This window comes from Mytilus trossulus, chromosome 12, assembly GCF_036588685.1.
Source record: "Mytilus trossulus isolate FHL-02 chromosome 12, PNRI_Mtr1.1.1.hap1, whole genome shotgun sequence".
Classification (NCBI taxonomy): Eukaryota; Metazoa; Mollusca; class Bivalvia; order Mytilida; family Mytilidae; genus Mytilus; species Mytilus trossulus.
In genome coordinates this window covers 47754079-47776603 of record NC_086384.1, presented here as the reverse complement: position 1 = coordinate 47776603, position 22525 = coordinate 47754079, and the positions used below count along the sequence as shown (strand labels likewise).

At 31.4% G+C, this 22525-nt stretch overlaps 1 protein-coding gene across 3 annotated transcripts; it reads right to left on the bottom strand.

The window, feature by feature from the left end:
- On the bottom strand, window positions 1-22524 carry LOC134692719 (cyclin N-terminal domain-containing protein 1-like). 3 transcript variants are annotated; one of them, XM_063553212.1, is made up of 9 exons: window positions 22407-22524; window positions 19535-19652; window positions 17553-17727; window positions 16623-16726; window positions 13138-13303; window positions 11438-11600; window positions 9691-9835; window positions 7062-7155; window positions 1-3465 (listed from the first exon to the last, which is right to left on the bottom strand). In XM_063553212.1, exons 3-9 carry the CDS (start codon window positions 17691-17693, stop codon window positions 3355-3357), a joined length of 924 nt encoding a protein of 307 aa, XP_063409282.1. In that variant the 5' UTR covers window positions 17694-17727; window positions 19535-19652; window positions 22407-22524; the 3' UTR covers window positions 1-3354. The 3 variants fall into 3 exon arrangements, with proteins under 3 accessions (XP_063409282.1, XP_063409285.1, XP_063409284.1); XM_063553215.1 differs by having other exon boundaries at window positions 22428-22520; XM_063553214.1 differs by having other exon boundaries at window positions 22374-22483.
- Between the last annotated feature and the right edge of the window lies 1 nt (window position 22525).

Sequence of the window (22525 nt, the reverse complement as noted above, 5' to 3'; positions counted from 1 at the left end):
CATTTAATATATCTACAACTTATCATATTTAATTCAAAATGATTTTAATAATGATAGTTCTTAGATGCACAGCAATCTAAACTCTTACATATACACTTACATCTAAATTTGGGCTGTTCAAAAATGTATTGGCTGTGGGATAGGAGGCACTAAAATTAATTAAATTATGTGAAGTTACATTTACCTTTGAATTTGTTAAATAATATTAGGGTGAAATAATAAAAAAAATATTTGTGGTCGGGGATCTTAAAACATTTTAACATGCTTTTATTTCTGCCCGTAACACATCTTTTCAACTCAATAAAACAATATTATATTGATGACATTGAAAAACCAAACATTGTAAAACATCCTGTTAAGATAACATGGATAAGTTTCAAACTTAACATATAAAATACAAGTCTATCAATACAATTATCAAAAGCCTACAATATTATATTGATAAAACTATATTATCTCCTCCGAGTCTGCTCATTTATATAACACTTTTACTGAGATCTAATGATAATGTAATTTTTGTATCAAAGGACATAAATTTAAGATAATTTTACATTTAATTCACAGTAAAACCCTATGATACATGTACTTTTAATTTACTGCAAATTAATAATGTATGATACCCCTGTTTAATTATCAGAATTTTCAGCATAGGTTAAGGAACAAAATAAGTTACAAATATTTATAGGTTATGGAGCTCCTTTATGAGACTTTCATTTAAACAAGAGGCTCTCAAGAGCCTGAATCGCTCACCTTAATTCTTTTGGTTAAATCTCTCATCAATGATTATTTTGGCTTATCAATTTATTTAAATGTTTTATGGATCGTCCTATTTTCTTCAAAAGCCAAAAAAAAAAAAAAAATTTCTCCTATGTTCTATTTTAGCCATAGTAGCTATGTTTCTTGACATACAAGGAAATAAAATATAAAATTTATACTAGATACTCTGAAACTCATTTAGCCTAAGTTTGGCTGAAATTGATACAGCAGTTTCAAAGGAGAAGATTTTTTAAAGTAAGTCAACATGATATGCAAATTGTGAAAAAAAAGTCTTTAAAGGGCTATAACTCCTTAAGGGGTCAATTGACAATTTTGGTCAAATTGACTTAATTGAAGATCTTACTTTGCTGAACATTATTGCTGTTTACAGTTTATTTCTATCTATAATTATATTCAAGATAATAAACAAAAACAGCAAAATTTCCTTAAAATTATCAATTCAGGGGCAGCAAACCAACAACAGGTTGTCTGATTCATCTGAAAATTTCAGGGCAGATAGATCTTGACCTGATAAACAATATAACCCAATGTCAGATTTGCTCTAAATGCTTTGGTTTTTGAGTTATAAGCCAAAAACTGCATTTGACCCCTATGTTCTATTTTTAGCAATGGCGACCATGTTTGTTGATAGATCATAACTTCGGATACAATTTACAAACTAGATACCCTAAGGCACATTCAGTTAAAGTTTGGAAGTATTTGGCCCAGTAGTTTCATAGGAGAAGAATTTTGTAAAAGATTTCTAAGATTTACGAAAAATGGTTAAAAATTGACTATAAAGGGCAATAACTCCTAAAGGGGTCAACTGACCATTTCCGTCATGTTGACTTATTTGTAAATCTTACTTTGCTGAACATTATTCCTGTTTACAGTTTATCTCTATCTATAATAATATTCAAGATAATAACCAAAAACAGCAAAATTTCCTTAAAATTATCAATTCAGGGGCAGCAACCCAACAACAGGTTGTCTGATTCATCTGAAAATTTCAGGGCAGATAGATCTTGACCTGATAAACAATATAACCCATGTCAGATTTGCTCTAAATGCTTTGGTTTTTGAGTTATAAGCCAAAAACTGCATTTTACCCCTATGTTCTATTTTTAGCAATGGCGACCATGTTTGTTGATAGATCAAAACTTCGGATACAATTTATAAATCAGATACCCTAAGGAACATTCAGTTAAAGTTTGAAAGTATTTGGCCCAGTAGTTTCAGAGGAGAAGATTCTTGAAATAGTTTACGACGACAGACGACGACGGACGCCAAGTGATGGCATAAGCTCACTTGTCCCTTCGGGACAGGTGAGCTAAAAAAGTGTCTGGAAAAAGGCGGACTCAGATTTTTATCTTATATGTGCATTAGTATTATTTTTGTCTCAAATCAAAAGAAAAGAAATCAACAATCTGCTTAAATTATGATAAATGACCTTTTATCAGCTATTGATTTCTAATTTGAAAAGAAAAATTGGTGTTATGAGGCTAAATATTCTACCATGTAGTGTAGGAAAAAAAACGAGGAGTTTGAACATTTGACAAAGATTCATAAACCTCACCAAAGTACATCTTTAAAATTTGCAAAAACTGGTGTTTTTTCTTGAGGACAAAGGGAGATAATTACTTAAAACTGAATGAGGCGAATTAAAGCTTAATTGATCTATATAAGCTATAGAAAATTACAGTGAAAAACAACAATTAAATACTAAGTTACTTTCAGGTCATCTTGGCTCTTATTCAATAATAACAATTGGCACTAATTTAAATTAGATCAACTCTTATTGGCTATTATATAACAGTTAAAGTTTCTATTATCAGATCTAAATTTGGCTTAAAACTTGCTTTAGAGGGTCAATAAGGGAGATTATGTGCATGAAAGGATATTTAATGTCAATGAGAGAAGGATTCATTATTATTCATGATGAAACAAAAACATTATTTAAATTTTGACATTTTTTAAAAAATATTTGCACAAGACACAGAAAATAGTGGTATAGGAAATATAAAAATGAGTTAATGCAGATTTGTATAATTCATATGAGAGTTCTAGGGATACATTTTTTTTTAACCTAAAACCCCCCTTTTTATAAAGACATTGTAAGAAAAGAAGTTAATATGGATTTGAGTAGTTTATAAATACACATTTTCCAAAATCCATGAAATATGAAAAATATGAACCCAGTTTCTTATACTGTAAACCAACTTATTTTCGCGACTTTCACAAGTAGAAAAATAACGCTAATATAAATTGTCGTGAATATGTCAATCTTTGATCTTTCCTAAATAAACTTCATAAAGTTAAACAGATAATCTCGAAATTAAATAGCCGCGATGTGGTCAAGAAAGGGTAAAACGCGAAATAAAGTATCCGCGAAAATAAGTTGGTTTACAGTATATGGACTTTATTCAGGGTCCCTCGTATTTCATTAAATTCTCCTGAGTAAAATTTCATCTGTAAAATATCAGAAGTGAATTCAAATAATTCTCACAAAATTCATAATCATTGCTCATCAAGTGGATTTTCATTGTTGCCTCTTGTTCTCTAGGAATAATATGTTGGTTATAGACTGTATCTGTGTTGTTAGCTCTCTGGTAGAGGTTCATTTGGAATTATAATTTGTATAATAATTGTAGCGAAGTCAACAATATCCTCTAATGGTATTTTTGTTATCAGATGTAAACATTCAATCATCTACAAGAAAGAGAGAACATATATAAAAGGAGTATGTTTGATAAGGTCCTAAAATGGCCTCCTTTTTAGCTTAAGGTGGTATGGGTGTCTTTCGCCATCTTGGATTGTAAAAAACAGAGAATCTAAGGTCCATATTTTCTATCAAATTAGCAAAATTTGATGCAAGAATGCAGATATTTCATGTGTTTTTACATTTAAAAGATCCAATTTATAAGAATATAACTTATAAATATAAATATATGTACAAGTGTAGATTATTTTTGGTTGTTTTTAAATATTTTGAAATTGTCATTTTAAGGAGAGGTAACTCTAAAACAGTGCATTTTCTGTTGGATTGTTCATGGAATTTTCCTACTTTGTATTTTAGCCGGAAAAAACGTACGGTGACCCTATCTTTTCTTTTGATATTATCAAAGCATTGTTTGAAAGCTATATTTTCCTCATTTATTTTACAATTCTATCATTTCGTTTAGTTTCTATTCACAAAATGGTGTTTTTTCCTGTATAATCCATACAAAATGTGTCATTTTGTCACGACCCGTAGCTTGAAAAAATGCATGGTGACCTATCATTTTTATAATATTTTTTAACATGTATCAATAGATACTACATTTTGGCAAATTATGAATAAATTCTATCATTTTTATTTTAGACTCCCATACCACCTTAAATTTCAAGTTCAGATTTATTGACCAATATCACGAGCAATTATAGCTAATACATTGACTAGATAGGGTATAAGCCATTTTGTTGAAAATTTTACGTTTTTGCATTTCATTTTGACGTCACAAGTTGAACTCATATTAATTTTTAACGAAAAAATCAATGAAAATGGGTAAATTCACATAGATTATTGGACAGAAAATATAGAGCGCATACGTCAACAACAAAGATCTTTTAAAATTATGTTTGGGAAGACATTTCACATGTCTTATTTGAATATTAAGCTTGTCGACGCCTGCACTATATGTTTCTTGGTCCTTTATTAAGTTGAAATCCAGTTGATTTTGTCAAATTTCAACAAAACTTCTTATCTTGACCATTTTGGGACGTAAAAATCAATGTGTTAGAATTAAACTTTGACAACAAAAGTTCTGTTTAACTTTCTCATATGTAAAACTTAAAACATTTATTGTCTTATAACTATGAACTTTATAATTGGGGCCAAATGTGGCCCTTACCGAACTTACTCCTTTGTTAATCAACATAAAAAGATAGCATATGAGCGGCAAATGCTGTCAATTGTTCAAGAAGTTAATGTAGATTTGTATAGTTCATATGAGAGTTCTATGGATACATTTTTTTTGGGTATCAATTTTCATAAATAAAATTCAGGAAAATTGGTATACCAAAAACTAGAGGCTCTAAAGAGCCTGTGTCGCTCACCTTGGTATATGTGAATTAAACAAAGGAAGCAGACAGTTCATGACAAAATTGTGTTTAGGTGATTGTGATGTGTTTGTACATCTTACTTTACTGAACATTCTTGCTGCTTACAATTATCTCTATCTATAATGAACTTGTCCATGTAGTTTCAGTGGAAAATGTTAGTAAAAATTTACAAATTTTATGAAAATTGTTAAAATTGATTATATAGAACAATAACTTCTTAGGAGATCAATTGACCATTTTGGTCATTTTGACTTATTTTTGAGTCTTAAATTGCTGTACATTATTGCTGTTTACAGTTTATCTCTATCTATAATAATATTCAAGATAGTAACCCAAAACAGCAAAATTTCCCTAAAATTACCAATTTAGGGGCAGCAACCTAACAACGAGTTGTCCGATTTATCTAAAAATTTCAGTACAGATAGATCTTGACCAGATGAAAAATTTTACCCCTTGTCAGATTTGCTCTAAATGCTTTGGTTTTTGAGTTATAAGCCAAAAACTGCATTTTACCCCTATGTTCTATTCTGAGCCGTAGCCGCCATCTTGATTGGTTTGCCAGGTCACAAAACACAATTTTTAAACTAGATAGCCTAATAATGATTCTGGCTATATTTGGTAAAATTTGGCCCAGTAGTTTCAGAGGAGAAGATTTTTGTAAAAGTTAACTAAGATTTACGAAAAATGGTTAAAAATTGACTATAAAGGGCAATAACTCCTAAAGGGGTCAACTGACCATTTCCGTCATGTTGACTTATTTGTAAATCTTACTTTGCTGAACATTATTCCTGTTTACAGTTTATCTCTATCTATAATAATATTCAAGATAATAACCAAAAACAGCAAAATTTCCTTAAAATTATCAATTCAGGGGCAGCAACCCAACAACAGGTTGTCTGATTCATCTGAAAATTTCAGGGCAGATAGAAATTGACCTGATAAACAATATAACCCATGTCAGATTTGCTCTAAATGCTTTGGTTTTTGAGTTATAAGCCAAAAACTGCATTTTACCCCTATGTTCTATTCTTAGCCGTAGCCGCCATCTTGATTGGTTTGCCCGGTCATAAAACACAATTTTTAAACTAGATAGCCTAATAATGATTCTGGCTATATTTGGTAAATTTAGCCCAGCAGTTTCAGAGGAGAAGATTTTTGTAAAAGTTAACTAAGATTTATGAAAAATGGTTAAAAATTGACTATAAAGGGCAATAACTCCTAAAGGGGTCAACTGACCATTTTGGTCATGTTGACTTATTTTGTAAATCTTACTTTGCTGAACATTATTGATGTTTACAGTTTATCTCCATCTATAATAATATTCAAGATAATAACCAAAAACAGTAAAATTTCCTTAAAATTACCAATTTAGGGGCAGCAACCCAACAATGGATTGTCTGATTCATCTGAAAATTTCAGAGCAGATAGATATTGACCTGATTACCAATTTTACCCCACGTCAGATTTGCTCTAAATGCTTTGGGTTTTGAGTTATAAGCCAAAAACTGCATTTTACCCCTATGTTCTATTTTTAGCCATGGTGGCCATCTTGATTGGTTGGCCGGGTAAAAAAAACAAAAATTTTAAACTAGATACATCAATGATGATTGTGGCCAAGTTTGGTATAATTTGGCCCAGTAATTTCAGAGTAGAAGATTTTTGTAAAAGTTAACGATGGACGACAGACGACGGATGAATGTCGCCAGGTGAGCTAATAATAATGAATCCACAGCACATTAGGAAAACCATAGAAGTTAAAACCAAATTAATGACATATACTGGTAAAAACATGTACTGTAAATTCAGAAATTATTGCGATGTTTTTATTATTGCGAAAAATGCGACAGAGTTGTAAACACAATAATTTAAAATCGCACTTTAAAATATTTTATATAAATTAAAGAGGTTTTTGTCTCAAAATAGTAAAAATTAATATCGCATTTTAGTCTAAAATAACAAAATCGCAATAATTAATGCACGCAATAATTTCTGAATTTACAGTAATTTTCTTGCCAAGCTATGTAAAAGCATAATTGAATATCTTTGGTAGAATGTATATACATATATAATCACTTTGTTATTCAGAGTCTACTTCCACAAAGAAAATAAATTGAAGATAATTTAAGATGATAGTGATAACTAATGATAAAAAACACAATACTCATTTTCCTATCAATACAATAAAATCTCATAATTTTTAGTACCTTATCCGACTTGAACCCTGTAACATACACAGCAGCTGCTATCACGGACACTGCCAGCAGTAATTTATCTGATTTGACCTGACATAATGACCTCCTAAAATAGAAATATATATCTCTTCAGTGATGTGAAATACAAATGAACAACATATTTGTTGTTGATGTGGTTCATAAGTGTTTCTTGTTTCTCATTTTTTGTCGAGCCTGCAACTTTTGTTGCAGAAAGCTCAACAAAGGGATAGTGATCTGGTGGCGGCGGCGTTATCTAACTTCTTAAAAGCTTTATATTTTAGAAGGTAGAAGACCTGGATGCTTCATACTTTGTATATAGATGCCTCATGTTACGAACTTTCCGTCAGTCACATGTCCAATGTCCTTGACCTCATTTTCATGGTTCAGTGACCACTTGAAAAAAAAGTTCATATTTTTTGTAACGTTAAATTCTCTCTTATTATAACTAATTGGATAACTATATTTGGTATGTGTGTACCTTGCAAGGTCCTCATGCCTGTCAGACAGTTTTCACTTGACCTTGACCTCATTTCATAGATCAGTGAACAAGGTTAAGTTTTGGTGGTCAAGTCCATATCTCAGATACTATAAGCAAAAGGGCTAGTATATTCGGTGTATGGAAGGACTGTAAGGTGTACATGTCCAACTGGCAGATGTCATCTGACCTTGACCTCATTTTCATGGTTCAGTGGTTATAGTTAGATTTTTGTGTTTTGGTCTGTTTTTCTCATACTTTATGCAATAGATCTTCTATATTTGTTGTATGGAATGATTGTAAGGTGTACATGTCTAGCGGGCAGATGTCATCTTGCCTTGATCTCATTTTCATGGTTCAGTGGTCAAAAATAAGTTTTTGAGTTTTGGTCTTTTTATCTTATACTATATGCCATAGGTCAACTATATTTGGTGTATGGAAATATTTTATGATCTTTATGTCAGTCGCGCAGGTTTTATTTGACCTCGGCCTCATTTTCATGATTCATTGCTCAGTGTTAAGTTTTTGTGTTTTGGTCTATTTCTCTTAAACTATAAGTAATAGGACAACTATATTTGTTGTATGGAAGCATTGTTAGCTGTACATGTCTACCTGGCATGGTTCATCTAACCTTGACCCCATTGTCATGGTTCATTGGTCTTTGTTTAGTTATCTTGGTTAATGTTAAGTTTATGTGGCAGTTGTAATAAAGCTTTATACTTAGGATTATCAAGATAATATCAATGATTCTAATGCAACAACGTTTGTAACGTTCATTTTGATTGGATAACGTCACTTTCTTACATGGCATCAATTGACAATTGATGCTATGGGACCTACGCGCAAGCGCAGACGGCATATGACAGATTTTAAATACATGTTTTAACGTTGTTTTCTGTCAGTTTCATTAGAATGGAGATATCAATATTGTATTTTAAGCTCCGACGGCATCAATTGGGGATTTGATGGTCTGTAGTTCAGTCGTTGTTGTTGGATTATGACTCATGTGTATGATATTTGTGTTGGTAAATTATTGTGCTATAAATAAACCAGTAGTGTTTCTCAATTGAATCATTTCATATTTTTCATGTCAGAGCATTTTGTAGCTTTATACTTTTTGCAGTATTGATTTTTCTCAGTTGAAGGCCCTACATTTGCCTATAATTGCTTCATAAACCCACTTCATATGAACTTTGGTGGATAGTTGCCCCTTTGGCAATCATGCAACATCTCATTATTTATATAAAAAAATAAGAGACATGTGCAAAAAGTAAAAACACAAAAATACTGAACTCCGAGAAAAATTCAAAAAATCAAAAGTCCAAACACATCAAACAAATGGATAACAACTGTCATATTCCTGACTTGGTACAGGCATTTTCTTATGTAGAAAATGGTGGATTGAACCTGGGTTTATAGCTAGCTAAACCTCTCACATGTGTTTAAGGAATACAATACAGTAGAGGAAGGCGATACTGAGGATTCAATATTATTTGTTAGATACTAATCTTAGTGGAATTCTTGACATGTACCGTAAACTATAATGTTCTAAACATAAACTTACTGTTGGCTGCTATGGTAATCAATGAATGCAAATTTCCACAAAAGTACAATTTTTCTTAAAATCTTTGAAAATATGTAGCAATGAAAGTAATTGAATCCACAGCATTTTCATTTTCTTTGAAATTTGGAGGCTAAGTAAATTTTGATATGCAAAGAAAACAAAAATGTTTACCTTCAAAAAGGCACATTCCTTTAAAAAAAAACAACACCACAACTTTCAAATTAAAAAAGATATTTTCACCATTCAAAAGGTTAAGTTACCACATTGATAGTTTAGGAAGATAAAATTGTTGTGAAATGAGACATATAGGAGGTACCTAAATTTGGATAGACACAATGCAAGTAGATTCTTTAAATGGAAACAGTCAGTGATCTAAAGTAGATGGACCTTTGTAATATACCCTTTAGCTTGTTAATTCCACACGGATTACCAAAATTGGCAAATAAATTCTGCCAACTTAAAAGTGCACATGCAAAGGTATTTATTTTTTTTAATACGTCAAAATATTAACCGCAAAAATCTGACACAAATTAGGAAAAAGCTCATACAATTGTTTACATAAATTGGATTTCCAAACTTACACTTCGTCCTGCGAAGGTGTCTGATGCTGTACTATTATTTGGAATAAGCTGTTATAGATATTAGAGAACTTCAAGTAGACAATTTCCAATACTTTGAGGGAAATTTCATAGTATACTTTAATTTCTGTGTCTGGTTCATTGTAACCTGTAAAAAAATAAGAATGAATCAAAATTAATATTTTAACTTAAATACAAAATAAATATTGATCTATACGTTAAATATTATAGGGTTGATACAGCAATATTGTCCAATGCTGATACTTGAATTATAATACAAAATAAATATGACTTTACATTTAAATATTATCAGTTTGTCTTACCAACTTTATTTAAATTTTTAAAATTTGTTAAATGATAATTATCTCCCCTTTGGCTTTGAAGCTTTTTGATCAAAGTGCACTCATTACTGTAAATTCCTAAACTTCTGCATGCATTTATCATTGCATTAAGGAGGAACTTAGGTGAGTTTGGAATTCGTGTCAGATGTTGGGACTCTTTGGTGTTTTTCCATATAATACAAATTAAAATATTTTGGCCCATAACGCCTATTATCTTTTAATATAAGACTTATAATTAGCTCATAAAAGGTCATTTGACAACATTTAAGCAGATTCTTGATTTTATTTCTTTTGATTTGAGACCCAAATAATACTAATGCAAATATAAGGTAAAAGTCTAAGTCAGCCTTTTCCCTGCCATATTTTATAAATCAAATATCTCGAAAAGGAGCTTCATGTCCTATCATTTTTTTGTTAGCTAATTTTGATCCTTAGCTATTACTCTTCCTGCTTATAGTATCAATTTTGAATTCTTGATTTATTTCATTTCACCTAAGATCACCTAAGTAAATCCTTAATTTAAATTAGATTTGAAATTTATAGGAAATGCTATTTTTAACTTTTTGGGACCCCATACCAATGCCATTTTCATAGTAATAAAAACATAGCAAAAATTTCACAATTTACAGTAAATAAGTAAAGTATGTGCAACTTCAACAGGAAAATACATGACTTGTTAGAATGAGGTCTATAAATACATCAATACAAACTATTTCAGTTCCATTTAAGAAAGTATTTTTTATTCTATTTCTGAGGGTGCAGTCAAAGAACCATTCCCAATAAGACTTATTCTTAAGTCGGGATGAATTCCAAAACTTTTTTTTAAGTCCATTGTATTAATTTGATAAGCTAAGCACTTTTGAACAAGAACAGATATTTCATAATTTTTTTTTATCAAGTTTCTAAATTCAAAATTTCTTGGACAAATATGTTCATTTTTTTGTAATTTGAACTCATAGTCATAAGAATTATAATCAGATATTGGAGCAAGTAATGTCACCCTAAAGTGTTTTTTTTTTGCATCAAATATTCTTTAACATTTAAAAGCTATTCAATATTTTCTTTAACATTTAAAAGCTATTCAATATTTTCTTTAACATTTAAAAGCTTTTCAATATTTTCAATCAGATTTAAGTTTAAAGCTATTCAAATATTTTGTTTCTGGTTTTAAACCTCAATATTTTACTGATTCCACCATAAAATTACAACATAGTTTTCTATGTTGTGTCGTGTGTACTATGGTTTTTCTGTTTGTCTTTTTCATTTTTAGCCATGGCGTTGTCAGTTTGTTCTAGATTTACAAGTTTGACTGTCCCTTTGGTATCTTTCGTCCCTCTTTTTTTTAAACATACATTTCAGTGTTATCTGTACAGTCACACAAAATTTTCAAATCAAATAATAATTCTTACCAAGTATCTCTAAAATTGTTTCTATATATACAAGTGTTGAAGGTGTTGTTACTTGAAAGTCCAAAGTTTTTAATATTCTTAATTCTGACTGCAAGATGCTCTCTTGTGTATATCTGTGTCCTCCTTCATTCAGAAATCTTCTTGCTTTTGAGGCAGTGACAACCTGACAGAGCATAAAAAGATTTCAAATTTTAAGGCCAAACAAAATGTATGTGTGTTTATTGTACCCCTTAGGTCCCCTTATTTTCATCCCCTACCCTGAAGTTTTTATGACCATTTTTAATTAAGCACTGTTAAAGTCACATTGACTCAATTTAAAAAAAAATAATTATAGAAGAAAATATTTCCTACTGTAACAAACCCCGGTACCATCCCTATTTTGTTAGCATGTAACAGTAAAAACACATACTTTTTGTATGGCCTAAAGAGTAAAATGCAAGCATAGACATAAGATAAAATAGCAATCATGTTCTCATTTAAACAAAATAGTACAATATAGTCCTGACTACATTGTAATTTCTACATCTAACTCACAGAATTCAATCAAAAGCTAGACCAATGAAATCTACTATAGGCACTTTGTAAATACAGCTGTTTCTGAAAACACACCTTTTTTGGGGAGTAATTGATTATTCATAGAAAATTAATTTTGTTTACATACTGGTTCCCAGTTATGCTCTCTGTGTTTCATATCGCAGAAACAGAACTTGGGAATGTTACCAGTAAATAAACACGTGCATATTGTTTACATTGAAATCTGTGATAACCTTTCATTCACGGTAGGGGTAGTTAAGAAAATTAGTGTAAGTTTAAACTTTGAGAAGATCAGGGCATATAAACGTTGAAAATATGCCGCACAGCCCTATATTTTGACCTTTGAAAAAAATTGTGGTGCAAATGAACTTTCAATTATAGGATAAGATTTCAAAACTTCATAGTAAAAGTGGTACAGTTTCAGCCGTAAAAGGAGTTCCTTTGGGAAATTGCATTGTCAATATTGACAGAAATTGAACCTATACATAGTTGCATATTAACAAAAATTTGTTTTTAGAAATTACCTTACCGATGTATTCAAGTGGAACACACAGTAGAACAATAAAATAATGTGTTAATTGAATTGAGTTTTAAATAAAATTGAGAATGGAAATTGGGAATGTCAAAGAGACAACAACCCAACCAAAAAGCAGAAAACAAATGGTCAACACAGTGAGACAGTCCCACACAAAGAGGCATTTATGTAAGAGGTAGTTTGGACTGTTCCATTATTAAAACATACATGGTTTCAAAAGAAAGCATTTTGAAAAAAAGACAACCACATGTAGATGAGATTAAAATTTCACTTATATTTCTACTATTTAACAAAGCAAACAAATATGTAGTAAAGAAATTCACTCTAGTTGTTTACAGCCAATTTCAATGAGTATGTAGTTAAAGGCAATATCTTTGGTTAGTTTGCTTACTAACTGAACCATAAGTCATTGTTAGGTAAGGTATACTACCCTCCTTTTGAAGTAGCCTAGCCCTACAGACAGATCTATAGGTTGGTTTTCTGTCGGACTAGTCTACTCATAAAGGAGGGTAGTTTACCTAACCTTACAATAACTCCACAGTTCAGCTAGCAAGCAAGCTAACCAACGATATTACCTTTGCCTGCACACTCATTGAAATCGGCTGTAAATTAACTTAGTACCAGTTAATACCTTGTAATGTGAAGTGAGCTTACTGGCAATTTGACAACAGGAAACCAGTCTCAATGTGACTTGATTTTTGATTCTATCTAGAATTAGATTCCAGTCTTTTTTACGTTTTTTACTGTTCGTTTTGAGAACATGCGAATATAAATCATTCACATGCTTTAACATAAACCTGAAAAATAGAGAACACAAATTTATTATGAAACTATATTTAGAATGATAAGTTGTTGAATAATTAATTTATTCTTTTATAAACCTTATTTCATGTCAAGTGAATACAAAACAATTCATGCAACAAAGATAATTTATGATAACAACCCTAGTGTTCTTCATAAATATGCAACCCCATCACATTTTTGTGCCTATCCACAGTCAGGAGCCTCTGGCCTTTGTTAGTCTGTATGATTTTAATTTTAGTTTCTTGTGTATAATTCGGACTTTAGTATGACGTCTATTATCACTGAACTAGTATATATATTTATTTAGGGGTCAGTTGAAGGACTCATCTGAGTGCGTGAGTTTCTTGCTGCATTAAAGACCCATTGGTGGTCTTTACTGTTGTCTGCACTATGGTCGGGTTGTTGTCCTTTTGATCACACATTCCCCATTTCCATTCTAAATATTATTTGATGTTTGCTCCTGACCTTAGAACACCCATCAATTAATCTTTGAATCAACTTAAATCCTAGCTTTTTATTAATAGGCATTATAATCCAATAGTAATTGCTAACATTTATTTCATTTGATCTTTGATGGATAATTATCTCATTCGCAATCATGCCACATCTCCTTATTTTCAGATTTTAAGTGAGTATTGCCATAATAAGAACTCTCATTCTGACATCCAATAAATATTTCTGTATGCAGAATTTTCTGAAAACACGATTATTTATCTTTCATTTTGTCCTTTGTTTGAGACTATACATGCCAATTACGGTTACTGTCGTTCATTTATTTTCGTTGGTACCAATTTTAGTAAATGAAGGAAAACTTACATGTGGTTTTGCCAAAGTCTGCATACAAGGATTATGGAAATATGCCATTCGATGAACTTTTAATGTCGTGGTTCAACTGTACTCAAAATTTCCATGAAAATTGATATCCAACGAATAATAATGAATCCTTTATGACTTCACTTGTTCTTGATTTATTATAAGTGGTTTTATCTAATACCAAATTAATGTCTCTAGTTCACCCATAAACTCTTTAACACAGAAATTATAATAATGCCTTGAGTTGCTGTCTCATAAGCATAAACCCAAATCTCAATTTCTAAAGGACAAATGTCTGAAGTTTGTAATAAACTGTAAGTGTGATGAGAAGTATATTAATATATATAAAGACTAAGTACTAAACTATTATTTATTCAAGAATCTAAAAGTATATGCATTTATTTACAATATGGCAACTGTGGACTTATACAACTGCAATTAAAAACCAATAATGTATAATGTTCTATCTCCATATGCAAAGGGAGATAACTCTAACTAAATCTTGAAACTTGGATTTGAGTTACATAAAAAGTTCACAAAATGCCTATCTGGATGATTTAAAAGTTCCCTTTCTAATTGATCAATGTTTATAGGTGTTGACGGAACATCTGTTGTATCAATAGAATCTAGTCATTTTGATTTACTGTTGGGCTGTCTAACTGGGAATGATTTGTTATGTTCCTGTTGGGTTCCTGGCATAGATTTATTAGTGGAACATTCAAACTTTCCATGGGTTTTCTTGCAGATTTTACACACGTGAGCATATCGGCAATAAGGTTTGACACAACCTTTGGGTTGATTAAAATTATTACAGATTTGCATTCCATCATGCACCACAATATCTCTTCCATATTTATCCTGTGTAGGTTGAGTTTTAGAATTTTGATATCCCCTGTAATTCCCACACATAGATGATTTGTGAAGTGTTGAAGAACAGAAATTGCACATATTAACTGTAGATCCAGCACAAACCATTTGTCTCAATTCTAAATCACCCCTTGACCAGTCAATTTTTATATTGTGTTCTTGTAACATGATTGAACATTTTGCGCTAAACATTTTATGGTATTCAAAAAATTTTCCTGGCCACACATTTGCGGTTTCAATTATGTGTGATAGGTAGCAATCCAATTCCTCTGCCCTGTTTGGAAAAACTTGACACATAATTTTTTTGAATCTTCCAAAAGCTATAATGAATTCGTCTAAAGTTAAATTCCGTTTTAATCGGTCATCATTTTCCTTAAACTTTTGCTGGTTGGGTGTTTCATAGTTTGGAAGTAGAAGAATGTTTAAGTTTATGTCTTTACCTGAGATTATTTTGGTGCGAATCTCTGGAGAAACCATATCAACTCCAGAAAATGCTGTGGCAGGATATCCATGTTTTGTCATTTGCATGTGTTGGTTTTGCATGGAAAAGATAGGAACTTGTGATGCAAAACTGTTCGGAAAATTCATCTGATTGGGGTTTGTTTGTGTAAATTCTCCCAACGTAGGGTTTTGAACACCAAAAGTGTTTTGGTTAACGGGTAAAGTTGATCCAGGCCCGGGGTTAATGTTCATGGCGGAATGCAAGTTGAATTTATTATTATTAGTCTGTTTTGGAACACCGGCAATAACTTGCTGACATAATTGCAAAGTGTTGTTAACAAGAGCATAGTCAAGTGTGTTGAGATCAGTCCTGGGCGGAAATGCGTGGTTTTGATGCGCAGAAGCACCTATTGCTGGTAAAGGCGTGGGTTCCACTGTATTCATCCGCGATGTAGATGCTATCGGAATTAAGCTAGAAAATTCAGCATTTTGAGTATTTGTAGGTGATAGAATAACATCATCTTCTATATTTGGTGATAAAGACATATTTACAGTAGCACTGATGTTGTTAATTTCAGTATTTCCATTGTCAGAACTTTCCGGACTACTTTTTTTATTATCCAAGAAAATACGCTTCAATTGTTTATTAGTGAAGTTTTCGGATATTTTAATCCCTAGCAAAGCTAATTTCTCTTTCAGCTCTGTTGATGTCCAATTATTCAGATTATTAGGATCTAGTTCTGGACCACGTGTCCTTTTCCTGGTATCCCTTCTTTTAGAAGCCATAACGAGACGAACGTTTTACACAGATAATTTGTCCAATTATTAACATCAGACTAAACTCGTTTTACACAGATAATTTGTCCAATTATTAACATCAGACTAAACTCAAAGTTATTCTATATGAAGAAGTCCTTCTTGATATATAAATAAACAAGTACACAGTTTCACGTCAAAAAGCTGACCAAAACATTAGAAGTTCATGTATTCCTTGCATCAGATATCATACACCAACATCGTGAGAAGTAGTGACGTAGCAATATAGATAAGAATGGAATGTGCACTGTGACATCATAGACCGTGTGCAAAGATAATTAACTACCCAATAGAGTGAGATGACAAGTTCATAATAAACTCCAATTATAATAAATATAATTTTAATACAATATTACTTTTCAGACTGAAACAAACCTGTCAAACAATTCAACAGCACAGTACTTAGCATCAGCGGACAGCTTGAGTCTTTCACATGTAAGGAAAACAAATTCTGCTGATTTACCTGCTTTAAATAGACCCTGAAAGAGAAGTGAAAAGTTCTAAAGAGATAACAGTACTAGGAATATTCAGTTAATTTACAAAGTCAAATATGTCATATATCAATTTGACAATTTGATGTTTGTTTAAAATGTTTCTGTGAAAACCCCATAACTCAACATGACAGAGAATTACTTCTTTAGGACAAATAAAATAATATGTATGTTTTCTGTTACATTCTGTGCACATTGCTGATTTAGTGTCAGGTACATTATTGTTAAGGGGCCGACTGGAGACTGCCTCTAGGTGTGAGATTTTCAGACTGCTTTTCCAAGACCAAATGGTGACCTTGGGCTGTTTTCTGTTCTTCGGTTGTGTTTGCTTTCTCTTTGGCACTTTCCTTTTTTTCATACTCTATTTTATTTCATATTTTACTCAACATCCTGAATTTAAACATTGTTAAATTTATACCTGATGGCAAATTCTTCTTCTTAGTACACTTAGTACAAAACTCTATTTCCACTCTTTCTGCGTTCAAAGAAGTAGCATTTATGACTGCTTTAGTTTCATCTTCCTGCATTTCCTCTACTTTTTTTCCATACTTTCAAATCAGTTAGTCATCAAAATGTATCTTCTCTTTTTATTTATAAGCAATCTTGTACAATTTCATTAATAATTTAGTGATTATTTAAGAGTTGAGGATGCTGGTTTTCTACGGCAACTTCGGCTTCCTCCGCCATTAAAAAATGGCTGTCATGAAAGAGCCCAAAATGATACTTAAAAGTGGCATTAAAACACTAACAATAAATCAATACGTGTTGAGGAAGAGAAACAAAACTGTTGTAATCCCCATTGATTAAATCTTACCTCATGTTTGAAGGATACATCCACATGCTTTGAATTCAAAACAGCAAGAGAAGTTAGCCATTCTTGTAAAATATAAGGTGAAATACCATTACTTTTTTCATTAAAAAGTGGCTCTGTTGGAGTACCAAATATTTTGTCCATACAATTTTTGCTTTATTACACAGAAGTTGATTTACTGAAATAAGATAACATGCATTGAAGCTAAATTAATATGTTTGTTAAAGTTTCCCCAATCCTGACCGTGCCAAGCCAAGTAGGGAAATAATTTTATTTTTTCCAAAAAGCTGTAACAATATCAGTCGATCCGGCAAACCTAAAAATTGTAAATGAATAAAATAATATTTTACTTAGTTTTGACAATATAATTTTATGAATCACACCACTTTTGCAAGGTTGGTCGGGATTGGCCAAACAAACAATATTCTATTTTAGGCCTTGAAAGTTATGTTAATGAGAAACTCACGGTGAATCAACATATTTTTTAGGGACACTAAATTATTGCACTCTAACCTATTTCTAGCTAGTTCATTTTTAATTTTCTTAATTTCTATCAGTTCACAACAATTTATATTCACATTATTTTTCTACTCACATGTTACATGTATAATACACAAAAATAAATAGCTTTTAAACATGGTTAGTTAACTGTGTTGAATATATGAACAAAAGCATAACTAGATGTTTCAAGGAGGCTGAATCACTCTGACAGCTGGATAATGCATGATCCCTTAGTTATTCAAAAGATGATTCATTTCCTGAGTACATTATTAAAAAAATTAATCTTAATATAAACAAAGGTGTCGGTTAATCCATGTTAATTTCTAAGCGAACTCAAACTGCATAAAAAGTATTTGTAGATAACCTTCCATATGTTAATAAATTATTTCTCCGAAATAAAATGTGCATTGGCCATACATTTGCAATAAAACAGTGCTGCATCTATAAATATTCTCAATTTGGTTTAGATGTCTTAAACAATTTGACACTGACAACAGATGCCAAGTGGTGGCATTATATCTAACATCGACCAAATGAATAATAATTGTGACCTAAGTGTATAAAGCACTATATTTTTAAAGAGTAGAAATGAAGAACTAGTACATTTAAATAATATATCCAACAGTTTACATCCCTACTTAAACGGATAGTAGCTACGATTTTCATTAAAATTACTTTTTCAATTTATATACTGGATTTTGTACAAAAAGTTTAATAAATAAAAATAAAAAAAGGCAATGAGATCGATAATTAAAATCACTCAAAACACCTGCGATGCAGGCTAAGTCAAACAAAAGTAGCCGACGGTTTGCGTAACTTGTTTACATTACTTATAAATTCCAGATCATATGAAAATAAATCGCAACGTGTTCATTATTGCCAAAATATGTTAATAAATTTACGGGCAGGATTCTCCCACCTTAGAAGAAATTCGAAATCAATGGCTATAATTTAGTATTGTTCTTCACGTTTATCCTTCATGGAGGCCCCTTTTCAACACACAAACACGTGTATACGTTATCGGCATGGTTTGGTCATACAAATGTAATAACAAGTGTATAATATCACCATTGCAAGAGAATCTTGGGTTGGAATAGTATGCCGGTTTTTGTTATATTTTTTATTTACATAATTTGATAAATGGCGTCAAATATGTACGTTTAATATAAAGTAATTATCAAATAAGTAAGAAAACAAAAAGCACGTGTTCATATCTATTTATATCTTGGTTAGCTCACTCGCTGTGTCGGCAAAGTTTGGGAAGTAAACCTGATGCATTATTAATGAGATGAATAGGCACACAACACAATATGAATTATCAATTATTAACTTTTCTGCAGTTTATGAAAACATTCTAGCGATCTTATTGCTTATTTTTAGTACATATCTTTGATTTTTGCAGATTAAAAACTTGTTCATAATTTTGTCAAAATCGTAGCTACTATCCCTTTAAGCTTAAGTGTAACACCAATTTTTTCACTAACCTCAGACTTTTATAGCACTTTTCCGTACAGTGAAGTCACTATGATCTATAGCAATTATTCAAAGATGTGTTCATTGGTACTGTTCATCAACTGATAATATACATGCAACCTTTCAAACCTAAAATACATTTAAAATGATATAATTATTTTGATTTGACTGAACATTTTAAATTATAACTGTAATAATGGAGTCTTGAGGCTCTTATTTTTTCGTCAATGTTGTTTGCAAAATTATTTAGGATTCACCTTTTAGATTCTTTTTGACAAACATCTAAATCTCTGTCCAGCCTCCCCATCTATCATAAATTTTAGGGATGCTTAGACAAAAATGTCTTAACTTTAAAAAACAGTGCTAATTAATCTAAAAATGTCAATAAAATGTGCTGGGGTATTAAACATTGGTTTTGGGTACAGATGTGCAGCTGGGATTACAAAAACACAGAAAAAAAAATTTCCTCTACATGTAGTGTATAGCCTTGTGAAATCCTGACCCATAAGCGTATTTCATGGTAAATTCATAACCTGTTCATAAATTCCTCAGTCATCACATATTAAAACTTCTAAATCTTGGCTTGATTTTAAACTATAAAACAGCATTTAATTATTACAAAAATCTAATTAAAGATGAAAATTATTGACCGATTTACATATCACCTTGTTGAAATTGCAACCCATTAATATATATATGATATATATACAACTCGTCTAAACATCAACCCAACAATGTTAGATCTGTAAATTTGCTTTCGCAAATTTTTTGTTCTTCCCTCGCCGGGATTCGAACCCATGCTACTGTGATATCGTGACACCAAATCGCCTGCACTGCAGCCGTCCCGCTAGACCACACGACCACCTGGGCTCTCAAAAAAAGAGCTTTCGCTGGCCATGTGTTACCTTTCCACGTCAGTTTTAATCTAGCGGCGTACTACAGTACATGATATATAAGGCATGAAGATGTTATTGTTACAGATCAGCTAAATTATCTATAGTAAAGGATCCTACAAATTAATGTAAGATACAGTCACAGAAAATAATTATATTCATAAGTACGTCTGAGTCAGTGACAACCCTACAACAGATGTATCCATCGGATCGCCATCAATGATGGTGATACATGGCTGTGTACATAATATATATATATATATATGTCAAAAAATGGACCCATTCCAGTGGCCTATCTGTATATACCTTCATAAAAGAAGAGACCCCCATCCCGGTGGGACAAGTAGACCCTGTGGTCACCTTTTTGCATCCGCTGGAAACATCTGATTTGAAAACCAATAGTTTTCACAGTAATATCTAGGCTATAAATGAAGAGAGAAATTAATTTCCTGGTAAAGAGTTAATAAATTCATAATTAGATTTAAAACAATATCCCAGCTGACTTTGAATTACAGTGCAGTCCGGTGTATCTTCACACCTATTAAAGACTTAGGACTATACTTCATTCAACTGATAAAACCAATAATTGGATAATATTGCTAATTTGTGTGAACACATTCATAACATACTTTTATTTCATAAAATCTTGTTTGTATGGTTTTAACCTCAACATTAAGGAAACCTCTGTTCTGAGAGTTCCTCCAATGTCTGGTAAAGTAAGTAAGTAAGTAAGTAAGTAATTTTTATTGGTTTAAAATCCAAAATTACAGGATTGATACCAAGACAATACAAATTTGTTATACACAAACATACAAACATATATATATATCATACCAAATTCATAAACATTATATGAGGAGGTAGTACCACAAAGTTATTTAGTGTTTAATACTAATAGAGCATTTCTAGAAATGTACATGTCGCTTATAAATTTAACAATAATTCTAATTATATCAGTCTCAACACACGTATACAAAAATTTAAATCTTGCTTCATTAGTCATATTGAAAAAAGAGGGAACTATTTCTCTAATTGTCTGGTGATTTCGGGCATGCCTGCCAAAAATAGCCAGGAAAATTTTCTACTCCGAAATATAGCTGAATTTGAACCAAGCAACTGCCAATGATGCAGAGCAAAAATAATTTCAATCTGATATAAATTTGATTTACTAAGTAAATAAAACAAATTTTATTTGATGATGTAATTTTTTAATGGAAATTGTAAATCACGGGATTGCAGTTATTATTTAACTCTTGAACTTATCAATTTTATTCTTTTTTATCCTTTTGGAAGGATAAAACAAAATGGAGAACGATTTTATTTGTGTTACTTTCTTGATATGATGAAATTAGCTGATGCTATATATCCCGACGACCCCACTGTAGTCTCATATAAATAAAGGAGATGAGGTATGATTGAGACAACTCTCCACAAGAGACCAAAATAACACAGAAATTAAAACTATAGTATATATAGGTCACTGTACGGCCTACAACAATATCAATGAGCAAAGCCCATACTCATCAGTTTACTTTTAAATAAAATGCAGGACATGCAATGTAAATAAAGAGTAACAACAAGAAACAGGAAAAAATTAATAAGGGGAAACATGAAGCATGCACGAAAATAAAAAAAAGGCTGAAATCGTTGCATGCATAAAAATAACTCTTTTAGTCTTTATGAATATGATCCTTTATAACTATAAGTTAATCACTCTCACAACATAATCTTGTTTACGGTTGAACAACTAAAAGGATATCTGTATGTTTGTTTTCAGAGTAAATTTCGAGATTTTAGCAACCAACTTGGTCAAATGGTTCTGATTCTCCAGCTTTGCATTGCCATTGGTGTCTTCTTTCCTTTTTTTTTGGATCATACATGGATACTCATAGTACTTTATGTTTTTTATGTGTACAACTCAGTGTAAGTTTTACAATTTTGGTAGATGTCAAATAACCTATTAAATTCTAGAGACTGCAGAAGAACAAACCAGATTTTAAATGATCAATACTTCAATGAAAAACTTGAAAATTCAGAGAGAAATGAAAGTGCGAGCTCTCACCAGTTCCTCAGCAGACGAATTTCTCTCATATCCCGAAGAACATTTCC